The sequence below is a fragment of the Adelges cooleyi genome, unplaced genomic scaffold (assembly GCF_023614345.1).
Source record: "Adelges cooleyi isolate 19-005CV unplaced genomic scaffold, UGA_ACOO_1.1 ACOO_flye_CR_arks_rails_tigmint_CR_PRNA_30, whole genome shotgun sequence".
Taxonomy (NCBI): domain Eukaryota; kingdom Metazoa; phylum Arthropoda; class Insecta; order Hemiptera; family Adelgidae; genus Adelges; species Adelges cooleyi.
The window spans coordinates 16,294,392-16,321,011 of NW_026095971.1; the positions used below are offsets into that span (position 1 = coordinate 16,294,392).

At 30.7% G+C, this 26,620-nt stretch overlaps 1 protein-coding gene across 1 annotated transcript; it reads left to right on the forward strand.

Moving 5' to 3' along the window:
- Window positions 1–1,100: 1,100 nt before the first annotated feature.
- LOC126838986 (clarin-3) lies at window positions 1,101–25,132 on the forward strand. Its single transcript, XM_050573864.1, has 5 exons — window positions 1,101–1,348; window positions 16,981–17,239; window positions 23,234–23,422; window positions 23,503–23,638; window positions 24,886–25,132. The coding sequence occupies exons 2-5, from the start codon at window positions 17,020–17,022 to the stop codon at window positions 25,016–25,018; spliced, it is 678 nt and encodes a 225-aa protein (XP_050429821.1). The 5' UTR covers window positions 1,101–1,348; window positions 16,981–17,019; the 3' UTR covers window positions 25,019–25,132.
- The last annotated feature ends 1,488 nt before the right edge of the window (window positions 25,133–26,620 follow it).

The window sequence follows — 26,620 nt, forward strand, 5'->3', positions numbered from 1 at the left end:
TTAATATCATAATAGATACCTCTTTTCTGCATTAATTTACGAGCTCACAAATTATAGCTTAATGTTGTTTTATTGAAAGGTTACCTATACAATACGCCTTAATAAATGCTAGTGTAGAGGCCCATTACATATTAGACAATAGTAGATACTATCTGGTGCTATAATAATATACTATACTTATTTTTTCCAATTTTTTAAAACGTTTTGAGTATATCTCATAAAAGTAGCGTATTGGCGTTTACAAACTAAACGTTTGAAAAAAAGGTGGATATACATTATACATATTTCCTTCGTTCAATTAAAATAACCAAATTTTAACTAAATCAATTATGTTTCTCATTCTAACTAAAAACCAAGTTATAAATTGGTTGAAGTTTGTATGACAAACAATCCTTCAGGTAATGTATAGCTTACAGGCGAGTTCCACTTAGATGCAACACTGCGCTTCTCGATATGCTTTGGCAATTAGGGTCTCTGTCTCCTTTAGCCCTATACAAGTGGGGTTATCAACCCATCACCCAAATACACTATTTTTTCGGGACTTCTCTTATTGTAAAATATGATATTAACTGCCAAGTTAATATTATTAAATAAATTAATAAAATAATTATTTAATTATATGAGTCGTACATCAACACCTATTTCTGCTAAGGTAGCAGGGATTGAGCAACAAGTAAAATATATTTTTCAATTTCATCCCACTATTATACGCAGTATACCTACTTTGTACATGCTGTGCACAAATTATTTGATCTCCAATCATAATTAGTATGACCATTTTATATAACTAAATGTAACGTTTGGCGAAACGATAAACCCAGATTACATGGATATAGCTAAACCGTCATTTGTCTCGCCGTTAACCAAAATAATATATCTATATATTTTCGATATCGTGATGACTGCAGAGTGCAGACTGATGACAAACAAATCCTTCGTGTTCCAACTGAACACAAAACGCGATACACGCAGTATTTTTGGTGGTCTAACTGCAGGTAAATACAAAATACATAGTGTAATATTATTATATACTATATATACAAATTGTCGACGGTGGGGAGGTCGGTCACAGTGACGGCCGACGGCTGGCGAGTGGCGGACCGGACAAAACTCCAGAGAGGACCCACACCAGTCGCTGCGTATGTTGAACTCGTCGAGGTCGGCGTTTATCCGTAAACACTGTGCCGGTAGTTTTTCGAGTGGGAAACATTACAGACAACTGCAGTGTATGCCGATAAATTCAAAAAGTCAAATTGATTTTCAAAAAATATGTTTGATCACGAGGAAAGTCTTGGACTCCGATAAAAGAATATCGTCGTCCGAGTTTCTGTGTAAAATTAAAAATAATGTAAGTACTTGATAATATTACTTATGCAAAATTAATAATAAACAAATAAATATTAACGTTAAATTAAAAAAAAATCATCAATAATAACTATTGTATTAATAATAACATTTTATTCGTTTGATGGGCTGATTTGATTATTTTTTATTTACTATCCCAGAGGCCTTATATTTTGCTGCCTTTCTTACCGGCCCATAATCCGACCGCCATCCGATTGTAGCCCAATTAATACTAATAATTTAAAAATATGGTAAAATATTAATATAAGAAAAAAATGTATAAATATACAACATTTCTACTAATCAATTAATTGTTATAATATTATTGGCTATATGGGTAAATAAAAAAAGTGAATTATTGTTATTTATGCACTACAACGATATCCGAGTAGAAATCTAAGGTACAAAAAGTGCTTAACGTAACGATGCGTTAAGTATAAAGTTGAAGTGTACAATTTTAAAATTGGTTTAAACAAAATTAACTTAGGTAATAAAAGAAGTCAGAATTGTTCAGATTTTAGTACATGATACGGGTGGTTATCACTATTAAAGTGGTATCTATGTGTATACATCATAAATACGTCAATACCAATTATGTTAATTATTGACAATCTAAGAAACATTCAGTACAAGTTAACGAATTGTATAAGTTTACCTTTAACTCACTATAAATGTAATTAGCAAAAATATTTCGAACTTCTTGTAAAAACAAAAAGTTATTCAAGTTAACTTTCTTAAAACGGGATACGGATTTTTCCTAGGTGGTTTTTAGTATAATTTTTTAGGGGACTTAAAAGTCTAACATTTAACTATAATATGTTATTAAATATATTTACATATTATAGAACGTTTGGAAAAAATTAAAAAGTTATAGTCACGATTTTATTGTTCTATTATTATAGTGGGGATATAAAAAACATTATAAACCACTATTAAAACGAGATTTTGAAATCGCATTTAATTTTATTACTTATTTTAGCTTGGTTATAATTTTTTTTATATCTAATACATTTTTTAACGAACTATCACTTTTTATTAAACTATTATTATTGCTAAACCAGAAGTCACCCTAGTTGCGCTTGCCGTACTAACTCTTTTTTTTTAGGCATGATTGTTCGTAACCTCGTCCCAAACAAATGGGTTTGGCCACCCTTTTTTGTATGTAAAGTAAATATTAGATTTTCCTGAGTAATCAGCGAACAGCGTATACAGGTATCACAATGATCTTATACATAGTTACCTACAATAAAATGCATGTTAGTTTGTCAAATCATCGTGATACATTCTGTAAATAGGCTATTCTAATATCTCAATATTTTTAATTATTTAGGTTTTAAAATGTATAGCATAATAAATTATGATTTAATTAAATAAAACGCGACTTTCCTGTTTGTGTATAGCCGTTACCTATTGTATATTTTCGCTGTTCACACACGGTTTCATATAAGGACAGGTTTTTATTTCGATAAAATAGTTAACGCGTTATTCTTGATCAACACGATATATTAAAATTTACGTATAAATACTTTATAATTGATTATCAATGGGCAATCTATCCCGGAAAAATCGTGTCCATCGAAACACAACCATTTTATATATCTATAGGTCACACGCTTATATGTTATAATATAGTATAGTTATTGTTTATTCACTTTATTTATGCCAAACTCGTTGTAATCCACCTTGTCGGCGCACAATCTGCTTTAGCTATAGGTAGCCTATGTACATCACAGCATGTGTACCACAAACCCAGTTAACGCCTATGCGATTTTTCAACGTTTTAAGATTATACCGAAGTATTATTTTTATTTATTTTATTTAACACGGTACGAACCCATGTTTAATTTATATTATAATATTATAAATTAAAATCGCCGTTTTCCATCTACAGCTAAATGGCTAATATAAATAATATTTTACTATCTCTAATAGCACAAGAATAAAGAAGTACTTACCCACCGACTTAACTGAACGATCTTAATGCAGTTGATGAACTTAGCTAGATAAATATATAGATTTATTTATTTTAATTTTAGAAACCTAAATATGATAATATTACAATATTATATTATTAACAATACAAAACACAACATAAATTATATATTTATAATGATAATCTCCGTAAGTTAAGCTTGTTATGGAAACAAGAGTTTTATTCCATACTAAAAATGTATACTGTAATACATACTATGTTAGAGGTATAATGTAAATGAAATATTAACAACTTAAGATATTAAAAATTTAATTTTTTCATACAATTTAAGCCTTGTTAACAAACCATCATCTTCCGAGTTCCGTCCATTAATCAATATTGGTCTGAACTCGGACATCGGGAAGTCAATAGATGAAAAGTCTTATATAAAGTCAGCGGGTACTACCGATTACCTTGTAGGAACTATGCTGTTAGGGATGATATTCACGATCTGCGCACTTACGTCTAATGGTCCGTGATCGCGATGGACTTAATATTAGGTGCGTTATGATCTAAACGGAAAATGTATAACGACGGTATATTGCCTTACCGGCGAAGATCATGGGTTCGTGCGATGATACATTTGAGATCACGAACGGGTCGAATATTATTATACATAGAGGTAGACGTCGTTTCTCACGATTAGTTTCAGTATTCTTCTGTACTTTGCCCGCACTTGCCGCAGAGTTAATAGAAAAGCTGCACACTCGTTGTGCAATGATCAAGACGCCGTGGGACAAGTAGAAAAATAATATGGCGAAATCACCACGGAGGCGGTTAGACCTAATATTACCTGGTTTTGGAACGAATTAACGTCACGAGAACGACCTCGGTTCAATAAAGTTTCACATTGTTGTGACCGACCGATTATTACTAGGAGGACGTGGAAAATTATTGAACGGACAATGATATAGTCTAAAATATTTAAATTAATACCGGTAATGGAATTACAAATTGGCCTTCGCGTTTTCATAATAATTCTTCGACGCTTGGTTAAAACGAGTTAATTTGGATTTTTACAAAAATTACGGTTTTAACTCATTTTGGTCTATATTTCTTACCCTGCCCATTTTGATCTGGACGAATTAATTGTATAATAAAAATAATTTAAGTCAAAATCATAAAGAGTAAAGTAAATTTGTTTTTTAGCTAATCAAAATGAGTCGAGTTTACAAAAATCATAAAATCACTTATAATATTGAATTTTTAACATTTTTTTTTTACAAAAATTCCAATTATTAAAACAATAAAAACATACTCGAAAATTTTTTTTTTTAAAAAATTGAACTTATAATAATTTGAGTATTCTTCCTAAAAAGTTTATGTTTTTGACTAAACACCGATGAATTATGAGGTGATAACTTTGTCATTTCATGATAAATATTGGGTAGGTACATGAAAACACAATTTTCTATTTGGTATAACATATTGTTTTTTATTAAAGTACAAAGAATACAAACAATGAACAATTCTTCACGTTTAAAGGTTCAGTGTGTACTAGTCGTGAGTTAGTTCGAGTATTCATTATAAATAAATGTACTTCAATGAAAACAAAAAAAAAAATTATATATAATATTTATATACTTTTTATTATAGTTATGATTAATATTTTAGCTGAGAAGGTTTTTTTTTGTGCATCAACTCAATACGCTTTTTTATCGATAAAACTAATGTTTATTGACGAAAGAAATCATGTGAAATTTAACTTATCCATCTTAATTTAAAAGAAATGTATTGATGCATACGTAGAAGATACAGTATTTTTTAATTCCTATATTTTGAATTATATTCTCTGTTTTATAATATTTTACTTTACATATTTTGTTTTATACGTATACATTTAAAACAACGGTTCAAGTGTATCTCTAGCCTATAATAAGCCATACGTGCACACGCCTATGGTTATGAATTATAATATTTATATTATGTATTATTATTATCGGTGTAACGGGTTTCTTGTGTATCGATTTCGTAGCACTACTACGAATGCACACTGCACAGTGCACTGTTTTGAACAGTCTCTTAGAATGACTCATTTATACGAAACCCACCTATTTGATGACTAATAGTGTAATATGTATATTAGAAATATATGTACAGGTATTGGTATTTATATCTCGGATGAAGGAATTACGCGACAAGGAGAACGGAGGCGATCTAATAGATCTGTTATTCGAGGTTAACGGACTGCAGCCAATTCCGGTGTGTAATTCCGATGACCGAGAACCGTCTTGATTGATTATTATTATATATCATTTATTTGGCCGTTGGAAAAACGAGCATTGTTTATCAATCTCTAAGTGAATTTTTGTTGTCGACGGCGTCAGTATCGGTTTGAACGTCTCTACTTTTACGGTAAAACGCGTTGACACTTACCTTGGCATTTAAACAAAGCGCCTATGGCTATGGGTACTGACTCCGGTGAATAATTCCCTTCTTCAAGCCTGGCTGGAGACGACAGTTGTATACGAAATTCACTCGGCCCATCACTATGGGTACATCAACCTTGACCGTACGCACGTCCCAGCTGCATAGCTATACGCACATGGTCAGTTTGTAGTCGTAGGCTTCGGTCTTTTAACACAAAGAACACCAATAACTATAAAAACAAAAGTAATACTATGTACACTATAATGTTATAGCCACGGAATAACAGCTGATCTTGGTGAACTGATATTAGTGAACAAACCATAAAATGTGTATTAAAATTAAAATTACAGCAAACAGCTGCAAGGCGTAGTTAATATAAGATGTTGTTATAGGTTATAGCAAGGAGACGCAATGTCTCTAAGTCTATAAGCATTGTTTCTATATTGGACATAAGGACCGTGGTTGAAGGATGGGGGTACGGGGCGATGCCATCCGTCTACTTCTTTAATTAGTATTTTCCTTTTATTTATAGAGCATATTATTTTTGGAAATTTGCTAAATCCTCGTTCGATAGCTACTTGTGAAACAGGTTTACATGAATTTCTGTTCACCAATTTCGACTGAGTTTAAACATTATATGCATGTGTGTTTTATATTATCGTTTACGTTATACGTTAACAGCTAACTAACGATTGATGTCTGACGAGAGCACGGGGTGGAACAACATATTGCGTGCAGCTCGGTTCGTTCAGATGCACCTGGCGTTTTCACATGTATAGTATAATATATTTACCTGATGTATGTATGGAGGATAAAACATAACATTATTTTACAGCGCCCTCCGGAAAAATCCAGTATAATCGTTTGGTGTAGATAATTAATATATAATGTATATATACAGTATACTATGTATGTAGGTATATGTTAGCAGACAATATTAATGCCTTAATAATATTGGATTCATGTTATAATACTACAGTCTGCATGTAAACATTTTGTCCGACTACCATGAACTGTGATAATTGCAACCCTTAAAAGTTAAAATTTACTGCAACTTATACAAAAGATTAAAATGTTTGAAAACAAGATAACATTTTGAATTATTATTTATTAGGATACTCGGTTGGTTATAAATATGACGGTGCTTAAGTGTAGGTGAAGTTTAAAAGTAATGAGTATCTATTTAGTATTTATGTTCTGCCTATTCACGTAATGTCTATAATAAAAATACACACTTCCTTCGCATATGCGTACTGTCTATATTTATGTTCGGTCACTAATTCAATTTAAACAATTACCTTTATGCTATGTGGTATTTAAAATGCAGTTAAGTTATAAAAAAAACCGATACCAGCTATAAGCCTATTATTTCATTACATACTAAAAAAACATAGTACTTATAACATAACCCATAGCCATTACCTCTTTTGGTTTTATCGAACGTTCAGTTTAAACCACTATAACCAATAACCATAGACCTTATAATTTATAAAAAACCTTTTTATTTATAGGGTTATAACTATAACGACTCAACAATGAAAAATATTTGTAAATAATTAGACAAACGTAAAAGATTATGTCTATAAATTATTAAATATTAATATGTTAACAACTGGTTTAAAAATGATAGAATTATTATGTTAGTATTATGCTTAATATTAAAATTATTAAAGTTAGATAAAAATGAATTAAAAAGGTCCAATTCAGTTGGAAAACCAGATTTTTTTTATTAATATGAAAGATTTAAAAATTGTAAGTGGATTAAGGATTTTTTAGATTAAAACAGCAATTTGACTGTAGAATAAAAACAAAATATCCACTCTCAATTAAAATCTAAAGGTTTTATCTAGGATTTTATTTGGATTTATTTTAAGGAATAAGATACGTATCTACTACCTCGATACATTGTATTCCATCGTATAATTAATATAATTTTTATTATTAAATTTAGTAATTGTAAAATTTTAGGATCCTTTTACAAAAGAACGATGACTGATAGGAATGTGAAACATAGCGTTAAGTGCGGTTCGATCAAGTGGAGAGAAGTGTTAGGTATTTTATTCGACAAGAGAATTCTAATGAGATCTTAAGGTAAGTTCTATAAGAGTGCCGAGAGACTGACTATGTTGTATAATTCAATGATTACTGGTACATCCCAAGATGATGTTGGAGATCGTGTCAAGTGGAGGTTTAGGATAAGGGTGGTTGACAACAATTAGTTAAGTTACTTTAGTAACTTAATTTTGGAAGATTTGAAAAATACCCGTACAAACGTACGTGTTAGCGAGCTAAAGAAAAGCATGTAAAAATAGGAAAATATTTAGTAATTTTATAATAATATAAATTGTTCATTACTTTGTTTTATCGAAATTAGTAAAAATAATATTCCACAGACTATTGCGGTTATAATAATAATAATATAATAAATAACATTATAATTTATATCTAACCTCTGTAGGCTTTACGTAACTATCATTTATTATGTAACACACTTGTTTATTTCTTTTCATTTCCATTAAACTCGAATGCGAAATTGGTTAAATTTCCTTTGTAACAATAATAATTACTATATTGTGCAAATGCAGTATGCTCGTATACGCGTGTTTGTTGTTGTAATATACCTATAGTATTACCTATAATATTTATGTAAAAAGATTATTATCATAATTATTATTATAATAGATATTTTACAACCTCATGGGCTAATCGTACCGCACTAACCGACATTGGCATTGTGCTCCTGTGACAAGGCAATAACATTAATCATGAAAAGTGTATTCACGATTATTCCGATAACACAATACATAATAAAAACTACATTTATTATACAAGTGGGCCGTCTTCAAAACAATTTATTTTGTACATTTTTAATTTTTTTTTGCCATCATGGTTGAACAGTTTTTTATGGATAAATCAAATACTGCATGTACCGCGCACAGATGGAACTCGGTGAGTGGGACAAGAGTCTACACGGAATGTAATGTATATATTTATATACGATTATCCTCAACCGGTTTCCGCGATCTGCGATTTTCTATCTATATGCAATGATATTATATATGTATATATCGGTATATACATGCTACGAGTCAACGACACAGTCGAGGAGATTTAAACGCCCGCGATATTTTCTTCTTGGGCACTTCTTCCAGTATAATATATACGTTCTTGGCGCTGTTGCATCTGGAGACGGAAACACCATTGCAGCAGTAAACCCGGTCGCATTTGATACTGACCCGTTCGAATTCACCGACCTACTTATACACATACGGCTACGCACAGCTGACTTAATGCCTGTTGGTACCGTCTGGGTTTAAAATGGTTTTATTTTTATTTTCCGCTTATCGAATACATTTTATATTATGCATTGGCTCCGAAGGCGAACTGACTGTGAATCGACTCGACAAACCTTACAATTTTTCCATCAATTTAAAAAAAATTTTAACGTCTGCCTAATTAAAAAATAGGGTTATACCAATTTACAATTTTACACGATTAGACGACTATTTTAAGTATTTCTAATCCTTGATATTTTTAATCCATAAGGTCGCTTGAAATTAAGTTGTAACCAGGTTACGTGTAAAATTGAAATTATAGTTTTCAGCAGTGCACGGTGTAATGTAATTATGGCACAGAAACTAACCTTCATTTGAGTAACTGCGACGGCGCATATTTTTCCTGGAAATCAGAGACAGGCTATAGGATCTTTTTGATACGTAGAAAAGATAGGTCGGGTTAAATTTAACAAAATTATTATTTCTACCACAAAGGTTCATTTCTATTGTGCCATAAAGAGCGTGATTTTATTTCTCTAAATAAAACAACTATACAATGTATTAATAGTAGGTAGATGTGTATATATTATTGAAAAATTAAAAATCCACATATTATGTTTTAATTTATAATAATGATGACTGCGCTTGAATCTTTTAGTTCTAACGTAATGAATAATGATAGTTTAAGTCGTTATGGTGGAAATTATTTATCTTAGTGGTATTCTCATTATTATTATTATTATTATTATTATTATTATTATTATTATTATTATTATTATATATTATTAATTTTTCCTAAATGTAGTTGTCGAATCCGGAATCATACTTGTCTATATTATGGTTTATTTATTTATTCATCATAAGGATGATAACGCCCATAGGGCAAACAGTACAGATAATTATAAATAAAATAACAAATAAGTTAGTAAATATATAATGTAAATTTACAGATACTTGTTAGTTGTCTCTAATTACAGTGGACCCCCCTTCCCCTCGTCCATGGTACCGATTGGTCTAACTACCAAATATAAATGATGCTACTTTAATTGTGATATACATGGCGAAAAGTGAAATTTTTTCGATACAAATAATAATACTTAAGTGGATGACGATCATTGCATGCGATATCGTGGTAACTATAGCTGTCTTACGCATATTGCACTTGCCACTATGATGTGTAAGGTATGTGGGCGCGCACGTGAAAGCCGCCAATGATAATTTGTACCACCAACACACTACCTACTTTCGTGTGACCGTTAATGCGTGACAAAAAAAAATATAAATTCCGTTCTAGCCGTTATGCAAATCATTATTATTTTAATCGTATAGAAATTGATGATGGGTAGGTACAAGCTCGATTTGGCACAATGATCTCACGACTAATATTAATATGTGTGTACATAATATTGTTGTAAAAAACGAGATTTTATTTAGTGTTATAATTATATTTTTTAGTGTCGGTAGTATTTTAAAAATATTCTAAGAATTATTTTATTATTATTATTGTCGTTAAACTTTTTTTATTTGCTACACCGCGCCGCATGTCACCACAACCTATCCTATCGCGTCCATCGCCTCAAGATAAAAATATGCCATGACATCCGAATCAAATTGCAACGAAAATAATATAATTGTATTAAAAGAGATGCATAGACGGCATTTCATTATTTTCAAATATTTTTTTTTTTTGTGTCCAATAAGGAGACGTTTTCAAACCAAGAACATATTTTATGATGTATAGTGCCGAATAACAGTGAACGACATGACGTTTTAAGTACAATTATTATGAAACGTTTGGTTCGGACTTCGGAGAAGTGCACTTTTCAAAATTTTATATAAAAACCTCTCGCCTTATTTCGTGTTAAATCTGTTTGCTTAACCTGTTTGTCGGGAAATGCGTAACTCGACTTTGTAACATTTTTAAATAGTATATACTCTAGTCCTAAGAACGTGTTTCACGTTGAAAACAAGATATCTAATTATAAAAAAATCAAGAACAACCATATTACAATTTTTTTTTTAAATATACCGAATTTTTCCTCATTTATCTGGTTTCTGTACCCAACTATCAGCAGTAAGCATTGTTTATTTTTGCATGGCTTCTTCCATTGGCTTTTGACCGATATTCAATAACATATTTTATTATTAGAATAATAATTTATGTAATAAGTATACAGTAAAATATTAAATAATACATTTTGTTTTAGCAAAATAGAACGTTCTAAAATCAATATTTTCTAATATAATTATTATTGTAATTTGTATTGTGCTTGTACCGAACACGGTATGTGTGTTCAAATGATTTTTAAACTTAGTGCTCATCTAGTATACTGTATATCATATGATCATATGAGAAGTGAGTATCGTATTTTATAATCGTTACAAATGCATTGTTTAAAATCTACTTGTTAATACTCAATATGTACATGTATACATATAATTACCTGCTATATACCTGGCCTATATATTTTAGCGGAAAATGTGAGCGTATGATCTGATTGCGATGTATTAAGGGCATTTCCGCCGTGGTTAGGTCGTCGCGTTAATTATTTTTCGGACCATGGCTAATGCTATTTAATACTAAACTCTTCAATGTAAAGTTACGCGAGCATGATGTTAAACAAAAAACCCATATTCATCTGGTGCGCGTCAGCGCTACTTACCTAATGCACGTTTGGATTGAAAAAAAACGCAGAATTACATTTTATACGTAGATGGTGCCAGCTAACTGTGGTTTTGAATACTTGTATACTAGTATTTTTCATAAAGCAGACATACTACTATTTTTCACGAACGTCGATGAGATGGTTAGAATGTTAGCATTGTGGTAGAAGAAGAACTAACTTAGAAGTTGGACAAATAGCTAAAAAGGAGAAATAGAATACATTGTGATGGTCTAGGCTTGTTAAAAGAAGTTAAATTAGCTACAAGCAATAGAGATTAGAGTGGAGGGATTTAAAAGTAAAAGTTAACTAAAGAAGAAATGATAGAACCTTCGTTCTAAATAAAAACATAATGCTATGCGAAGTGGATAGAGAAATTCGGGTGGTTGAACACACTTATGAAAGATAAGGCGAAGAAGAAAGCCCAAAAATTGATTGACTAGGTTTGTACGGTTTCACTTCTCCAAGCCCAACTCGACTATAGGTTCACAAAAAAATAACTTTTAAGTGGTAATTATTACCGTAGTGACACGATCCAAGTTTGTTGATAATAGGAACATCCTGCAATTGCTTATAGCGTAGGCACTGTACATTGCTGAAAGGCTTTATGTAAATATCTCCTAGTAAATAGAAATCCATAGGTTTAATCATTCTGGTCGTTACACTTAAGTTATATACTTGAAATCCTACAAATACGACTAGTACATGATATGATAATAATAGCGCTATTCGAGAAACGTGATCTTTTACATGCGCCATTCACTAAACATGTGCAATATCTTGCCAAAACTTTGTGTTAAACATTACATTAATCGTTAGTTCTCAGTAGTTTTTTTATAGCTTTTCTTATTGTGATGTAAAATAATAGTATTAACACGCTATACAATGAAAAACAATAACGGTGCAAAACCAAACCAAGATTAAAGACATGATTGAAAAAATAAAGTATGGCTTAGGAGTTACGATTGTTGAACGCCCTCGTTTAATACGTAGAACATATTATACTTACCATATTAATGTATGCTGTACCTATAGATAATTTAATAAAAAAAATCCCTTCATACCTTCGCATTCAAGATAAAACGTGATACCGCTTAGTAGACAAATGAAAAACAAAATGTGCACATCATTGTAAAAACAACCGTTCTCGTTCCGATGCGTCTATTAAAACATTACGAAAATTGTACGTAGGTATAAACTGTATGTTAACTTTTTTCTTTTTTATATGTCATTTTAATTTCTTAGTATAATTTTTCGAAGTTGTTACAAATTTTATATTGAATGATTTTTCCATTAATTTTGTATGTAATTTTGGATGATACTCAACAGATTTTTATGGAAAGTGAACTATTAGCTGTTACTAATTTGCACTCCTAGTAAATAATTATTATATCTGAAATACGCGTACCTAAATTGTTTACCCTTAAAACATTTATATTTTTTTATTGGTATTGGAAAAATGTCTTTAATCTATTTTTTGCAAATTTAATCAAATGCATGTTTTGAATATATTTATTATATATATATATATATATATATATATATATATTTATATATGTATAGGCAATACATACTAAAGTATAAAAATACTTAAAATATTTCTTTTTATGCCTACTTATTATTATACTTATAATAGTTATTAATTATACCTATAACTTAGTATATACTGCAAGCATTCGATTCATTTTTCAACAGTTATTAGTTTATTTAAAAATCACTTCAATATAAATCTATACTTTTCCTATTGTAATAAAATTTAATAATAATTAAACATTTTTTGGCTCAGTATAAAGCATTAGTAAAATGTAAAAACCATGTTGACAGCTGGTTTGAATTGTGCATTTGTGGTCGTTCTCGTGGAGAACTTTAAATAGTGTTATATAATATATATTATATACTATACTATTATGATTTCTTCGAATTTTGCATGTATAAGGTATATTGTCATTACCTATGTAGGCTACACATTATACAGACTGTACCTGTACCAGGTGCACGAACGGAATGATTTGTTTTTGTTGTAAACGCGCTAGTTGTGGACATTGGCGAAGTGTAATTTCTTTTAATAACATACTATGGTCTATGTTTATATCTCTCTACAGAAATTAACATGATATTATGATAAGTGGTTTAGTCGTGTTTATGTATATTATATACAATATTATTTTATTTAACGCTGTATATTATGTATAATGGCAATATAAATATATTATAATAAATCATTTGACCTTAATGTCGTTGCCATACGAACAATCGTGTCGGAAAGGGGTTGAAATATGACCGTTAAAAAGTGTTCGTCGTATTATGTTCGGAAACGAGAAGAATATTGTTATTAACGAGATATGAGCATGGCTAATGGCTATACCATAAATGTCCATAATACACACACACATTATATAGTGGTTGTGTCCATTAGTCAAGTGCTACTTATTAACTGGGCCGCTTTTTTTATCCATTTAGTTTGCGTGTGCGTGAATGCCATCTTAAATCTTTAATTTTTTTTAATGTATTTCACACTTACAGCGCAATTAGTAGTAATAGTTATTTGTAATACTTGAAAACTCTGTTGCTTATGCATTAGTGTTAATATATTCATATATGTATTGTTAAATATCAGGGATTTAAACTAAGACGCGGGACGCCATTAACGGGACTATTATAGTTGAAGGCCGCATGAGTGAAATATTATAAAATATGCGAAAAAGTGTGGTGCTGTGTAACCAAAATTACGAAACTAAATTTCTCTAGTAGATATTTTAAATTTGTCTCACTGCTGCAACCATGTGACAACATATGACACTTATCTGTTATCATATTACCACATTATCATTAAATTATTTTAATTTATGTATTGCCTTATATAGGGTCACCTGGGATAATTATTGTAAACGAATGGGTTAATTTTAAATGATATTTTGTGAATAAAATAATTGGCAGTTATTAATTTTAACTCAAAAACTTTTAATTATAAGATGGTAATATGCTACATAATTAAATAAAATACAAACATTTTCTATGTTTTTTTTTTATATTAAACCCCACTTAACCTTAATTTATAAATAATATAATACAATTATATTGTGTAGTATTTAACAACTCGTAAAAAATATCTTTATTTAAAGTGGTTACACTGTCTCTCACCTTCTTGATTATTTCGTTTCTGATTACAAGAACAGTGTTTTTTGAAAGCGAAACCAACCAAATGTGTATATTACTGCTATTAATAGGTACCGCAATTGTTTCAATTTTATACTTAGGAGTGAGGCGAGAATAATTTTGTGCAGACCGATTTAATCTAATCCAACAGAATTTTAATATTGGTTGAGGTATTTTCCTACTTGTGAGGTTAAGCTCACAAAAATGCTCATATATTGTAAAATAGTAAATACCCTTAATTTAGTGTAGTTTGTATTTTTGCTAATTTCTAATAAATTAAAAGAAAATAACTGTTATGACGAAAAACAAATTAATACTCTATATTATCATATACACATTACCTACAATTTTTTGAGAACTATAGAATATTATGATTGATGTATATTGTGTAATGTTTAAAAAATAGCATAATTTAGGTTTTATTAGTTTCACTATTACATATACATGTGTTATGCATGTAATATTTATACCATATAAATGCTCGTTTATTTGCCAAAATAATTGTAACGTGATAATTCTTTACCGTCCCTTTTTTCTAGTTTTTCAGCATGACACAGTGAAAGTCACAGCGAAATCGTTTTAATTACTTTCTGTAATTTCTTTACTTAACACAGGTCACAGAGTACATTATAATAATAAAATAAACATGGCATCTTGTTTGCTTTTATTTTTTATCTAAAATCTCCGCAGACTGTACCTACGTCTACTATACCAATGTAAACTCAACAGTAGCGCATTAGGGTATTTTTTTTTTTTTGTGTAATTCGGAGTCTCCTTCACGCATCAACGACTAGAGTGTTCAGTGTAGTGGAGACAAACCGTCCCACGAAAAGTCTGCTTGAACCTACCTAGTAATGTCGTTTATGTGTGAAAAAATGAAACCGGTAAAGCGAAGCATATCTAGATGATACGCCGATACACAGGTCATTCTTTTTTTTTATACATACAACAAAAATTGACGAACAGCGTAACATAACAAACTTGTGTTTTCAGATCAGTTAGTCTTAAGATCATCACAAAAACATTGAACTGTATCTTTCACGTAAGGTTACCGCCCACCATTTTTGCTGTCGATTCCCATAGTTTGTATAGTGAAACTATGTAATGTTAATTACATCCAATTATCTCACCTGTAAAAAAATGTATTTCAATTTATCAAATGAGCGAAAACTCTTCATTTATTTTAGTAGTGAAATAAGTATTTGTTTAGAGAACCATATTATGAAAACCCATAACGATTTATTAAATTAATTTTACTTTCGTTAAAATGAATAACATTTAATGTAAAAGGTTAAGTACTCAATATGTTTGTTTATAAATATTGCTTTTAAAAATTCGAAAGTTTTTCACGTAACAATGTATGTTTTTATCTACCTTTTGTATAAGTGTTTTACCTTTGCCTGCCAAACGCGATGTAAAATGGAAAAGTATGCAGAACAACATTAGAATAAATGAAATAATTTACAAGAAAATATGCGGACAGATTGATGTTATTCTACTAATCCCTTTGATGACCACGTACTGGCACCTTGTACCTATCTCTATTCTATCTCTCTTCTACTTCAAATTATTTTGACGACGGCTCTTCGACATCCGCGAAGAACCCGAACAGCTAGCCGTAACACCGTCGGCAACTATCCATAGAGAATGTTTAATAGCTCGTATCATCTCTTTTGTCTTACGACAACATTTTAAGTCTATTTTTAAAAATGTTGCTACTTGCTTTTTATTAGACTATGTTTGTTAGGGGGGGGGGGAATTATTAAATTATAGATTGTCTTACATTTATTTATTAAAATGAATATAATATTGACATGTTAATTTTTGTGTAACTTTTTGTCAAAAACTTGTATGTTAAAAATATATTTCTATGGCCACTACAATTATATAAGATAAATACATTTTCAATACCCTCATCACGCCCTGTAAATACGCCACTGATACGCGTTCTATTCATAATTATTCGTCAAATGATCGAAGAACGCTGAAATTAAATATGATGGCACCAATGTGTTTTCTTTTATTTTATAAAAGAAGGTCCAGTTGTGTGCTGGCAAAACAAATATCATACAATTTTTTACTTAAATAACAAGTTCATTATCAAAATAATTATTATACGAAGTATGTAATCCTAAGGTTCAGACTTCAGCTCGTTTGGCAAAATGATAAACTTAAAAATCATTTTTTGAATGATTCACAGGTCAACGGTTTGGCACTGCCGTAAAACGCTGTGGACACAATGAACTTGAACAAACGGCGGTTGATATTTTGCACGTTCGTCTACTCGTGCGCGGCCATCGGCCTGATCGGCGCCGCCCTGGGCACTAAGAGGTGGGTGGTGGCATCGGCCAGGCGCACATCCAACACCACCGAGTCCGTGGGTCAAGTCAACCTCGGACTGTTCCACGGCGACAAGTACCTGAATATTGGATACGGTCTGCGCACGTACAGTGTTGACGGTAAGTTGCAAACACCGAATATGACCTGCACCATATTATTATAATCAATGATGTTATTATAAAAATATACAGACTCGTACCGTATTATATATGCATAGAGAGAGAGTATAATCAAACTAATAATTATCTATTACCATTCGGTATTCGACGGTACGTGCCGTCATTGTTGTACAAATTTAGAGGGGCTGCCTAGTGTATATAAATCTAATTCCCACAGCTGCCGCGACAACATGTGATTGGAAATGCGAAAAACTAAATTCCTCTATAGCTACATAATTAGCGTCCCGAAAAATGAAAACTAGCTCCTCTGCAAAACATAATAGTGGTGACTGGTGTGCAATGTTTTCTATCGAGTAGGAGTACCGTAGTCCGTATACCTAGATCATAATATTAATTTAATCAAACGATAATCCATTAAGTCGTGTAATCCTATTGTACTTATAAGAGTTAAGGCAATAAACCTTATAGTGCGTCTATATGTTTAGATTATTATTTTTTTTTATAACTGGATAGATTACGATTTACGGATATATATAGGTAATAGTTACTATTATTATATAAATGATCAATATAGACATTCAATCTACAATTGTGTATTTTCAATGAGCATGACCGTTTTCTGCCAATAGGGATAACGCCCGATTCCCTTTTACGCCAGACAGTACCTCTTACCCTTATTCGCCAAAAAAAAAAAATGATATTCTAATTAATCGATGAATTGCCTAAAAAGAAGTTGTCATACCAGTAGATCGCGCATTTGAATGAATCATGTAGGAATTAAAAAACAAATAAACTCGTGTACGAGATTTTTGTCCAATAGTTTATAAAGGTGAAATTTGTATTTTTATACATATAGGTGATCGACAATATTTACAAATTAATAATATTAGCAAACATAAAAGTTTAAACAGCGTAAATACAAGTATGCAGAAAACATAAGTAAAGCTAGGTTTGAACATAATATGTTGAATAGAAAAAGATGAACTTAATTATATAATTAATCAAAACAACTTTTTAAAAAAAATCATCGTCAATAATATAATAGTAAAAATCATTAAAAATACATTAAATAACCTGGATATCAATTTCGATTACTAAATTCATGACTGATCAAATATAATAAACGTTTTAAAAGTGTAAAAAACACAACGCAACTATATCGATTAGGTAATATCTTAGTTTTTTGTCTATTTGCTGTAATGTTTTTGGATAAAATACCTTGCAAACTAACTGATTATCAGATTATATTTACAATTAGTTGTGTGACACTGTTGATAGGCATAGACAACATCATAGGTATAATAGTCGTTTAATTTTATATAGGCTAAAAAATCATTTAACTTTGAAAAATAAAGGTTAGTTTTTACTTTTTAGCAAGACCGACTGGACCACTGTGTACTCGGAGTTTACCGGCATAAACATTTATTTTATAAAATTAAGACCCAGGGGTACCACATATTTTGCAGCAAGTCCAGTGGCGGATTTTCAACATTTTCTTGGGGGGGGGGGGGGGTCCTGAAAAATGATATGTATTTCAAAGGCATTATTTCTATTAAAAAAGTGTTGCCTGTATTTTTATTTATATATTATAAAATATTCGTCATTCACACATAAAGTTTAATGTTAAATATTATATTATATTTATTTTACAAAACAAAATCGACTCTTCTTTTTTTTTTTTTACTAAGTTCGGTTAATACTGAATCAACTGTTAAACAGCTTTCATCCCTGTGAATCGACATCATTGCCAAGCCGTTCAATCGAGCCTGAAATTTAATTAAAAATAATATTTTTATTAATTAATTTTTCAAATAATTTTTTTTTAAATTTGACATAATAATTTATCCTTACTTCAGTCATGGTATTTCTTAGATATGTTTTGATTCGCTTCAAATTTGAAAAGGTGCGCTCATTTGATGCAGTGGAGACTGGTAAAGTAGCAAGGATCTGGAATAATTTCAAGACACTTGGGTATATTTCTTTGTTACAAACAGTCATAGCTTGGAGTGCGTTTTCCGGTTTTTCCGTCATGTTTTTTAATCTTCTTCGCCATAACTTGTACTCCGTTGATAATAACGAATGGTTTATGGACTCCAAATCATCTTTGTAATAATCGGCTAATTTTATGAAGTTATCTTCATTTTCTTCGGATTCAAATAATGACTGAAAATTATAAAGTATACTTTTATGATGGACAAATCTTTGTTCAAGTTCATTAATGTAAGAATAAACATGTATGGAATAAATATAGATATGCGGTAGTATTCTTCGGTGGATTTTGTTTGAATGTTCGTTCTATACTTGTCTTCCTGTATTTCTAGGCATTGTTATATCTACTTGAAATTTTCCAGCTAAATCAAGTGCCGCTGTATATACTTGTTGAAATGTTTTTTGAGCAGTATTTCTAAATATCTTCATTTCTTCTAGAGTTTCAGCAGCTAATTTAGTTGCTAATCTCAAATCAATGTTTACTTTTTGCAATTGTTTTGATAGAGGTAACCCAAATCCAAATCCTTTTTTAAAATTAATAATGCAATAATGAATTCTCCATCTAACATGGATTTTCGCAATCGTTATGCCTTTCCACTAGTATCACTATCATTCCATTCCGATATTTCACCGAAAGACTCTTCAACAAATTTGAAAACCTCTAAAAAATCATGCACTGCGTGGTATCGTTCAATCCACCTCGTTTCACAACTACGTTTCAGTGTTTTTTTTTGTAGTGTCATAAGAAGAATCTAGGATTTACTGTGATAAAACGTTTTTTCGTTTGGGAAATATGAAGAAATCTCGAATTTCACTAATTAAGCTTAGACAATTTGTAATTTCCCGAGTTCGACTACTCGTATTGCGTTACCGTATGTCCGCGTCAGTCAAATGTCAATACTAGTATTTCAGTACAAAATAGTAATATAATCGTCCCTTCTAAAAGAACTGTTAAAAGGAAAAATACGTATAAATTCACTATCGCAACATAATCGATTACTGGAAATACAGATATTGTAGCTATAATAATCGTCAATAATTTAACATAATATCAGCAATTTAATGCGAATGGCTAATACACATACAAGCTTTCGATAGGGGCAGGTAGTAGGTACTCTTCCGTTTGCCTACACAAGAATAGATAAGATAATTGAAAACATTTTAAAATATCAAAAAATTATACTTCAACATGTTATTTTATTACATTAAATATATACTTCATTTCAAATAAAACATTATATCAGCGTTTGGGGGGGGGGGGGGGTCCAGACCCCATGGACCCCCCCCCCCGTAAATCCGCCACTGAGCAAGTCTATTAAGACTCGGGCATTGCCGTAATTGTATTATATTAGGTTCATCACTTGTATAAAGTTATTGCGCGGTTCTCGTTTAGTTTTGCTAAGTGCCCACGGACTTAAAAAAAAAAAATATTAACAACAATTACGACCTCCCACCGAAAGTAGACCGTCCGACACGACTTAGACCTGACCTTATCAGTTCTGCGTACTTATTTGTCTGCACTGCTTTACGGTACCCACACGGCTGACGGCGCACGGATATTCACGATTGAATCCGTAATTAGGCTTCTAGGTGCATCGTATTCGGTATCGGTGTATACACGAATGTGTACGGTGGTTCCATTATTAAATATACAGACGACTTGTCGGACCGAATAATCTGTTAGTTTCACTCGAGTCGAAGCAGCAACTGCGGACGTTTCTTCGCACAATGGTTCTCCATCTAAACGTCTCCCCTACATACAGTTGGGCGTTAGACGCACGACATTAAACGTATTCATTCGTATATGTAGGTATAAACGGTTGCTATCTATTATTATTATTTATGTACCTGCCCATAAGTGTCTATGACTCCTTTGCTCCTTAATAGTATAGGATAGTCTTGCACGAAAGTAGCTCTTTCTATTTGTAATATATACGGGACACGCGTGGGCGCTGAACACGAACACTATGGTATTGTGATTATTATTAAGATTGCGAAACTACATATCCCCAGGGTAAAGAAACAGGCAAGGTACATCTTGGTTGATATCGATTTTTTATTGTAATCATGTTTTGGATATCGTATTGAATTAACCCTGTATGATTATCAGATTAGTCACTTTCTGTGCCAACGGTCCTGCATACAATTTTTTTAATTTCTCGTCGTTCGACCTAAAAATAGTTAAAAGTATTAAATAAATTCAAAAAATATTATACTGAATTCATGCCGGCGTTTTCCAGAGCTGTAGCTGTAAATACTAATTAGATAGTACCTATAGTTAGTAAAAGAATTTAAGTATAGTTTTTTCCTAAGAGCTAATAGTATTTGCACATTTTGAATTACTTTCTATTAGAACCTAACTTTCGAAATGCATTGAAATTCTATCAATGAAAACTTCCAATGTTGTACCTTTTATTATTTCTATTATTCATAGGATTGTGTACATATATTCAAGGTATTTCGAATTTCGTGGCCCACCTGAATTTTTTTTTTATATAAATACTAAAATTAGGGTGGTTTTCTTTTTGATTTCCTAGGCTTGCATGTCATATCTAACCCTAGCATTGCTCCCATCTTTAATTCCCACGTTTTTCCAGTAACTAATGCCACAATATCTTTCATCTTGATCTCTGGTTACACTTTATAGTTTTTTTTTCTTTTTCCTTTTTATCTATTTGTTTTTTCTATACTTAACAATGACATTTTTTTTATTACCTACTAAAATAGCGGGTAATAAGTCTCTATTGATTGTTGGTCAATGTCTCATGGTCCTTATTATATTTGTCACGATAAAAAGGAAATAATAAACATTATAAATAATTATATAGATACACTACCTAATAGTAAAATGTGAATAGCGAAACAAAATAATTCAAAATCAATACAAAGTTTTGTTGAAATACAATCAGATTTCATCAATATATTTCATTTTACATAGAATTTCTTTGAGTCTGAAATAATAATCGATATAAATTTTAATTCTGTTGCAACCTAATTTTATTCACTTTTTACGACTGATATGAGGTACAAACAATGGAGGTGTTTTGATTCCCCTACATTGGGAAATATCTTATTTCTTTGTCATTTCTACAATATTTTCTATTAGCTGTTAAGTTTCAACACATACACATGACACCTAAGACAACAAATTAGAATATTAGGACAAGGTACTGCACTAAATCCAGTACAGTTTCTATAATTTATAGAGTATACTGTTAAATTTAATATTGCAATAATCTGTAAAGTATATCTTATGTACAACAAACATCGTTATGATCGAAGCCGTATTTGGAAGGAAGTTTATGGGTTCACCCTCCTTAAAATAATATGTATATATTATACTATAAAATATGGGTATTTTGTTGATAATATAATTGTTAATGATGAAAATGTAAATTATAATATACAGGGCATGCCAACAAAATTAATTATGTAGAGCGTTTAATTTGCAGTTAGTTTTTAAGCGAAACTGTTTTCTTCGATTTTATTCGTTTTTTTTTATACTTTATACTTTTATAGTTATATTTACATTAAAAATTAGTATTTACCTATTCATTTAAGAACTTAAGAAAGTGAAATTGTAGAACTGATTTTTCTTTTAATTTTAATATTTAATTTATAACCTTGTTGGGTATTCACGCGATAAATTTAAACTGATTTTTTTATTTTTTAACAAAATTATTTGATTTTAAATTAAAGTTTGATGAGAAATAAACTGTTGTTTTACATAATTAAAACAGCGTCTGTAGTGTGCTAAATACTTGTTGATAGATACCATCGATTTATGAATGAGACAAAGATAGGATAAAGTAAGCACCAATTGATTTTTAATACGTGAAATGGGGAAATGTAATTGCATAGAGACGACCAAGAACGGTTGATTTTGGATACTTATTATGGTTATCGAGGCGCTTCCTTATATCAGATGAATTCAATGACGTTTTTTTAAAATAAATAATTGTTTATTTTATTATTTTGTAATTATACTTGTTTTATTATTATCAGTGATCGAAATGATGAAAACTGACCCAGACATGATGGTGTACAGTTTGTGGGTATTGACTGTCATTGGCATGATGGCTGGTCTAACGATGGCTGTGGCGGCAGCGGTTTTTGCAGTGATCAATTCTGCCATCACGCCTATATCTGCTCTGGCCGGTGTGCCAGGCTTATACTTCTGGAACATCAGTGCAAGTAAGTATTGTGTTATAATAAAAACTGATGAATTTCAAACGAATACTTTACATCTTATTTATATATGTGTTTGTTAATAGTATTTTTCGAACTGTTTGCCGGTGGCCTCTGGGTGGCTCAGTATTACCAGAGACTGCAATTCAACGTGATGAGCAAAGACGACCGGCGAAACAAATGGACGTCCGACGGAAATGCTTCTTTGGGATTCTCATTTTGGTTTGTGTACTAAGTTATCTTGATATAAATCAAACAGTGACGTTTTTAGTCGGTTTATGTCTAAGGGTAAACTTTTCTTAAATGACAAGAACTTAGAATATAAGAACGGTTTCTCTTTATTGTATTCTAATCATCATTTTTTTCTGGAGGCTTACATTTTTGTTGTATAGGTACTAGTGGTGGGACTATTCGAGTATTCGTTATTCGAATAACGAATATTAGAATTTTTTATTCGAATATTCGCTGGATTATTCGAATATTCGATCTGATTTTTCGAATATTCGAATATTTTATCATTTTTTTTGCAGGATTAATTAGATTAAAAAAAAATAATAATTAAGAGACAACTAAGGGGTCCTTGATCTATTTTTAATAATTTTTTAACAAAATAAATATAATTATAACCTATTATTCTTTTGACAAAATAAATATTATTACTTATTACAAAAAATAAGATTTTAACAATTTATATAGACATATAATAAATTACAAAAAAATATAAATTTGACAAAATATTCGAATTATTTGATTACTATTCAAATTATTCGATTACTATTCGAATATCCGAATTATTTTCATACGAATAGTATTATTCGACTATTCGAGGTCTCAGCTCGAATAGGTACGTAACGCCAAATAGATACTAGTCAATTTCTCGAGCTGTCTTTTTTCAGGATTGACAATCTTCTTTGTCCTTATTCTTTGTAGTCCTAAGTCCTTGAGATCCTACACTAGGAAAATTCTACTTTATAAAGTTTTTTGTACGTGACTACTCTAAAAAAGCAAAATATATGCAATATTTGATAAAAAAATGATTTTAATAAATTTCCATTATAACAGCGTTAATTTGTATTAGGTTTAGGAATAACTTAACGTAAACAATTGGTTAGTGAGTAGTAGCCAAGTTTTTATAAAAATGTCAACATGAAAAAAACATTTTTTTTTTCAAATTTCACAGATTATTTGACTTAATTTTGGCTTTTTTAAATATTGTTGCTTTAGGAGGCTACCCTGTTAACTTGGTCCGCCCATACAAATAGTATTTACCTTAAAAACCTTAAAAAAAGAAAACGAAATTTGAACTCTTCACTCTATTCTTTATTATGACGTATAATATGATACATAGTATAGCCTTTATACTATTTAATACTAGTCTATACAGTATATTATATTATTTACATTATGCTGTACTAAACACATAACTTTAAAACTTTTAGTTATTTAATTTTATGTTTTTGTATTTTCAGGTTTGTTATCTTCGCTTCGCTTTTACATATGATAAACGTTTTCACAGTCTTTTGGGCAACCAACAGTCGCACTAGGAAGTCACCGTCGCCGATTATTGAAGAAAAAACAAACGGAGCGATCATGCTCTACTAGCACTAAATACCTATTGTTTTATCGCCATCAATGTCAATACATATTATTTGTAATTAACTTTAAGTGTTTATACAAAATATTGTAAATACATTCCTTTTTTATACTATAACGTAATTATTTTGTTATCTTTTTTGTTTAAATGAAACATATTATGACTGCACAGGACCAGCGTAAAATTTGTAGTGGCTCAGTACAAGGTTTAGGGCTTGATAAATGAAAGGGGGGGGGGTGGTTAAAAAAAAAATAATCCATATTTATTAAAGTGTTGTTAGGCCTCGGGTATCGGCACTACCTGCCCCTCCCCCTAATACCAGTCTAGTACTGGACATATTTGAAACATGCTGATTTACTTTCTGCAGTTTTAATCAAAACCAAAAATAAATGAATAGCAATCTAAAACAATAATAAAATATATCTATAGGTCTATAATAAGACATTCACCATTCTGCTAAATATTTAAAATAACTCATAATTTTAGAAAAATGGCTACTGTAACTGGAGCCGCTTTGTAACTTGAAACAATGCCAAGAATAGTTATTGACTTCAAAGACGCTTTGATGCTATCTGTGGACACTGTACGTCATTTTTTTTTAATTCCTGGTAGCTCAATTATACATTGAATTATCAATTAATGAACCAATAAACAAATATGGGTCATTCAAATGAGTTAAAATTTTAATCGACTATAGTTATATTATTTATATAAAGTTTAACGTTATAGCTGTACGAGTACAAAATACTTAAATACATATTTAATAGGGTAAAATATAAAATATTTCTCCTGCAATTTCTAGATCAATAAAATAATAGCAATAGGTTAGGACTAGTGTAGACAACATATTTTGTGTAACTAAATATCGTGTAAGTACAGAGTACCTAATATTATAGGTAGGTACCTTGTAACTATATAGTATTTAGGACAACGGAGTTAGATGAACTTGATTTTTTTAATTTCAGTGTGAACTGCGTAACCGAGAAGGTATTGATTTTACAATGATGTGTCTTTTTGTTTTGGTCTGGCCAAGCTATATCTTAGGTTGCTGAATCGACTCACTTGGAAAGCACATTAACCGATCAGAAATCTCATTTAGTCAGTTTACTCCTTTCCCTACAAAAAGAGGGAAACGAAACAAAAGTTACCGATTTTTCTTATTTAAACTTTTATACAGACTAAATTTTCATATAATACATACAATCTCTGCTATAACTTGGTGAACATTTAAGACTGCATGCCCACATTCGTCCTTTACTAAGAGACTTATCTACTTACCTATTGCTGCAAGGTTTACTTATAAAAAACATAAATATTGAATTCATGAATTTTTAGTAATGTTTTTTAAGACAAATTTAAAGTCATGGAATTAAGGCCCTTTCAGCCAATTCATATTTTATAACTTTATATGTTATCTAAACTCTAGTTAACGTCACATTTAAAATTTTGTTGTGTTAATTGTACGTGTTGCCTACCCTGTCGGTATGAAATGACAACACTTCACAGTTCACTTTCCTCTGACCGCCATATTAATATACCTAATACATGGTACTATAAGTACCTAGGTATTTCCCATTGTCTAGTGTCTACTGTCTACCTTGGGCCTACCT